The sequence below is a fragment of the Otolemur garnettii genome, unplaced genomic scaffold, assembly GCF_000181295.1.
Source record: "Otolemur garnettii isolate 467f Iridium unplaced genomic scaffold, OtoGar3 scaffold00133, whole genome shotgun sequence".
Taxonomy (NCBI): domain Eukaryota; kingdom Metazoa; phylum Chordata; class Mammalia; order Primates; family Galagidae; genus Otolemur; species Otolemur garnettii.
Window position 1 is genome coordinate 2,934,226 of NW_003852528.1, and position 4,740 is coordinate 2,938,965.

Below are 4,740 nucleotides of genomic sequence, written 5' to 3' on the forward strand. Positions count from 1 at the left end.
CCTCCCAAGTAGCTGGGACTACAGGCACCTGCCACAACACCCGGCTATTTTTTGGTTGCAGCTGTCATTGTTGTTTGGCGGCCTGTGCTGGATTTTAACCCACCAGCTCAGGTGTATGTGGCTGGCTCCTTAGCTGCTTGAGCCATAGGCATTGAACCTTTATTGATGATTTTAAAATTGATACTCATGAGTGAAATTAGTTGGTAATTTTTCTTTAATTTTTTTTAAAGACAGAGTTTTACTTTGTTGCCCTTGGTAGAGTGCTGTGGCGTCACAGCTCACAGCAACCTCCAGCTCTTGGGCAATTCTGTTGCCTCAGCCTCCCGAGTAGCTGGGACTACAGGTGCCTGCCACAATGCCCAGCTACTTTTTTTGTTGCAGTTTGGCCAGGGCCGGGTTTGAACCCGCCACCCTCAGTGTATGGGGCCGGCCCTGGTACCTACCCCTGGTACTTTTTCTTCATAGTGCAGTCTTTGTTAGGTTTTGGGATTATTATTGTGCTAATATCATCAGATAAATTTGGAAGTTTTCCTTTTTTTCTTCCTTTGCTCTGAAATAGTTTAAATGGCCTTAGGATTATTGGGCCTTTCAAGGTTTGAAAGGCTCCCCCTGGGAGTTTTTCCTATGAGTGGATTCTAGGTTCTGTCCTGCTTCCTTGCCTTGTTGGACAGACTGAAACCAGTTGTGATCTGTGGGTCTGCACAGCTCCCAGCCTCACTGAATGAGGCCTCCTTGGGACTGCGTGGTGATGGTGTGCTGTGGTCAGCCCTGTGCAGGTCTCACTGCCCTCTCTTCTGCAGGTATGGTGCTGACGTTGATGTCAACCACCACCTGACTCCTGACATCCAGCCCCCATTCTCCCGGCGGCTCACCTCCCTGGTGGTCTGTCCCTTGTACATCAGCGCGGCCTACCACAACCTCCAGTGCTTCCGGCTGCTGCTCCTGGCTGGGGCAAACCCTGACTTCAACTGCAACGGTCCTGTCAACACGCAGGGGTTCTACAGGGGCTCCCCTGGGTGTGTCATGGATGCTGTCCTGCGTCATGGCTGTGAGGCGGCCTTTGTGAGCCTGCTGGTGGAGTTTGGAGCCAACCTGAACCTGGTAAAGTGGGAATCACTGGGCCCAGAGGCGAGAGGCAGAAGGAAGGTGGACCCTGAGGCCTTGCAGGTCTTTAAAGAGGCCAAAAGTAAGTGGCCTGCGTTCAACTCTTGACTTGTAGTCTGTTTGGGTCCATTGAATGATGAAGGTGTAGTAATTAAAAAACCCCCAACAGACTCTTGAGGATTTGGCCAAAATCTTCAGTTAGGACTAGCAGTTTTCTAGCATGGTCATTGAGATTGATCTTTTCTTTTAAAATTTCTGTACACCAAGCATTGATATCAGGAAATCTATATAGGTACGTGTATGTTCTCAAAGTTCCTAGAATTATGTTCTCATTATCTTTTTGCTCTGCTTTGTGACCCAAATTCTTAGAGACATTGACTTCTTTTTTTTTTTTTGAGGCAGAGTCTCACTTTGTTGACCTTGGTAGAGTGCCGTGGTGTCACAGCTCACAGCAACGTCCAACTCTTGGGCTTAGTGATTCTCTTGCCTTAGCCTCCCAAGTAGCTGGGACTACAGGCGCCTGCCACAACGCCCGGTTGTTTTCTTCTTGCAGTTGTCATTGTTGTTTATCTGCTCCAGGCTGGGCTGGAACCTGCCAGCCTCGGTGCTGTAACCAGCTGTGACTACTATGCCATGGGTGCTGAGCTGAGACAGTGGCTTCTTTTATATGTGGTTTTAAATGAGGCCTGACCCAAATTGCCAGCCCATTTTGTAAGGTTCCTCACTTCCCTTTCTTCAGTTTGACCCAAGTACTATTATTTTGGATGGTACTCTGTCTAATTTTGGTCATAATGAAGTCTGTTTTTTGCTTATTTATTAGGAAAGGTTTTGTTAAGGATTAATAAATCAGTAGCACGAGAGCTTGGAATTGATCCATGGTTTCGTCAGAGGCCCTCTCTGGGATTCAGAAATTGACCCTGTGTGTCCTCTGTGAACTCCTGTCTACGTATCATCCCCACCTTCCCTTCTGGGTCTTAAGGGGATCCACAGAACTTAAGTTCATTATGGTTTGGTTACTGAAGTTCCCTAAACAGTTTATTAAAACGTGCTCCTGTTGGCCAGGTGTGCTGGCTCCCATCTGTAATCCTAGCACTCTGGGAGGCCAAGGTGGGAGGATCGCTGGAGCTCATGATAATTTAGCTGGTTGTGGTGGTGTGTGCCTGTCATCCCAGCAACTCGGGAGGCTGAGGCAGGAGGCTCACTTTAGCCCAGGAATTAGAGGTTGCTGTGAGTTGCAATCACACCATAGCACTCCAGCCTGGGTACCAGAGTGAGACTCTGCCTCAAAGAAAAGAAGTAAATAAAAAATACAAAGTAAAAAACCAAACCAAACCTCCATGCTCTTGTTGAGCCTTCTTAAAAGTAGTGGTTAGTGGTCAGTTGGGAACCATGCTGGTAGAAAACAGCAGTGGTACCCATGACTTCTCCCTCATCTCCCTCTTTAGTGACTGAGGCAGAGACTTGGGTAGGGTTTTTTGACCCAGAGCAAAATCGTCCTCCTGTCCCCATGAGTACTGCCCTGCCGCATCCCCCAGGCTCCTGTGGCGCTTTAGGGGGGCACCAAGACAAGAGACCGACAGCAGGTGAGGTCAGTTCTTCGTCTCCCAGGGCCTTTAGTGACCAAGTCTTACTTCTTTGTCTGGGGCAGCAGTTCTCAACCTGTAAGTCACAACCCCTTTGTAACAATGAAAATACATTGCGGCATTAGGAAGGTTGAGAACCACTAGCTAGGGCGTTAACTAAGTTGCGGGAGGAGAGGCTTTTCCAGTGAGTGATGCCCCAGGTTAATCAGCTCCGTCCTCAGGTGGAGGGACCAAGAACATGACCCTGCTCTGGGGGCTGCCGCACTGCAGGGTGAGGAGGCTCGCAGTGAGCAGCAGGGCCACCTGGCTCTCGGTCACGCCAGCCTTAGTCTGTAGAGTCAGGGTAGGAGCTGATCTTCCTTCCTCTGTCTCTCCCTTTCTTTCCACGGCTGTGCAGGTGTTCCCAGGACCTTGCTGAGTTTGTGCCGCGTGGCTGTGAGAAGAGCTCTTGGCAAATACCGACTTCATCTGATTCCCTCACTGCCTCTGCCAGAACCCATAAAAAAGTTTCTACTTTATGAATAGAAAACAAGTGCAGCGTTGGTTACAGTGAGGGAGAAGCTGATCTGCAGGGAAAAAAATGGACACCGACTCTCGAACCTGTGACCTATGTCCCATGCTGCTGGCTGAATCCCGACTGGCTGTTGGTAGAAAAGAACTGGACTTGTCCTGATTGGATTGTAATTCCACCTCAGGTGCTGGGCCATCGGACAGTCCTGGGTCGTTGTCAGCCAAGAGGCTCTTACAAAACTTAACTTTGTTCTTCCTAAATATCTCTGTTCTGGGTTTTCACAGTTGCATAATGGTGGAATAGACCGTGACGTGTGCAGTGTGGGCAGCTGGAGAGGGAAGACGCCTAGCACTTTCCAGAACTGTTCTATTTATTTTTCTACTTCTCAATGTAATTGATGAGTTCAATTAGGCTTTCTAATATCTAGATGAACAGGGAGTTTCGGTAAGCAGAGTAGAGAACGGAAGTGCAGTTCGCCAATTTGCTGGTTTATTTTCCCTGCTCCTGGGGGAAGCAGCATGTGCACTGGTCACACTGATCACACGCCCTTTTCTTGCTCCCCAATGTTCTGGTTCTGTAGTGGAGCTGCCACATTAATTGTCTTCATTCCAGGATGGCCTCCTGGCTGCTATGTGTCAGATTCAGCTGTGCATTTGCTCACAGTCTGTGGGGTCACGGCGCAGAGCTCCAGGTGCTGTGCCTGTCCTCAGGCCCATGTGCCTCTCATCATGCCCACAGCTGTCAGAAGCTTTCTGCCATTGCACCATAGGGAGCTTCCAGACAGGGAGTGATTTTAGGGGACCCACATGGAACTAGCCACTAAACGACTGCCTTCCCTGGGACCAAGGACTGTTCCAACAGCACTCACTGCCAGTTCTAACAGGAGAAGAAAAGCTGAGACCCTGTATCCTAATCCCTGCGCATACGAGAGCGAAAAGTTCAGTTGGGTTCCTTGGTGTTCAGTGGACAGAACCTCTGGTGGTTGCGTCCTTGTCACTTGTCTTGGTATCTACCGGCTCTTGGAACCTAGGAAAGGAGAGCAGTGAAGTCCAGGTCTTTCCCTGCTCTGCTGGGGGTGGTGGCAGGGGAGCGAGATGTCCTGGGTTATCGTCACGGTGATGGCTTGTGTGGCTGGGCTTCTTCTCTCACCCTTGGCAGTGCCCAGTGTGAGGGCCATTGGCAGGTGTGAAGGGGTTGGCAGCTGTGAGGGGTGTCAGCAGGTGTGAGGAGTGTCGGCAGGTGTGAGGGGTGTCAGTAGGTGTGAGGGGTATTGGCAGCTGTGAGGGCCATTGGCAGCTGTGAGGGCTGTCGGCAGCTGTGAGGGCCGTCAGCAGGTGTGAGGGGTATTGGCAGCTGTGAGGGCCACTGGCAGCTGTGAGGGGTGTCGGCAGCTGTGAGGGGGTTGGCAGCTGTGAGGGCTGTCGGGAGGTGTGAGGGGGTTGGCAGCTATGAGGGCCATAGGCAGGTGTGAGGGCCGTTGGCAGGTGTGAGGGGGTCGGCAGCTGTGAGGGGTGTCAGCAGCTGTGAGGGCCGTTGGCAGGT

The 4,740-nt window shown here is 50.8% G+C and overlaps 1 protein-coding gene across 2 annotated transcripts in view; it reads left to right on the forward strand.

Annotated features, from left to right (window-relative positions):
• Nucleotides 1–3,454, forward strand: part of ASB1 (ankyrin repeat and SOCS box containing 1) — a 17,831-nt gene extending 14,377 nt beyond the window's left edge. The window contains exons 4-5 of one of the 2 annotated variants that reach the window (XM_012810397.2): nt 801–1,186; nt 3,085–3,454. In XM_012810397.2, the coding sequence (XP_012665851.2) occupies nt 801–1,186; nt 3,085–3,212 (514 nt within the window). In that variant the 3' untranslated portion in view covers nt 3,213–3,454. The remainder of the gene's footprint in view (nt 1–800; nt 1,187–3,084) is intronic. The other variant, XM_023518265.1, reaches the window with a different exon arrangement.
• Nucleotides 3,455–4,740: the final 1,286 nt, after the last annotated feature.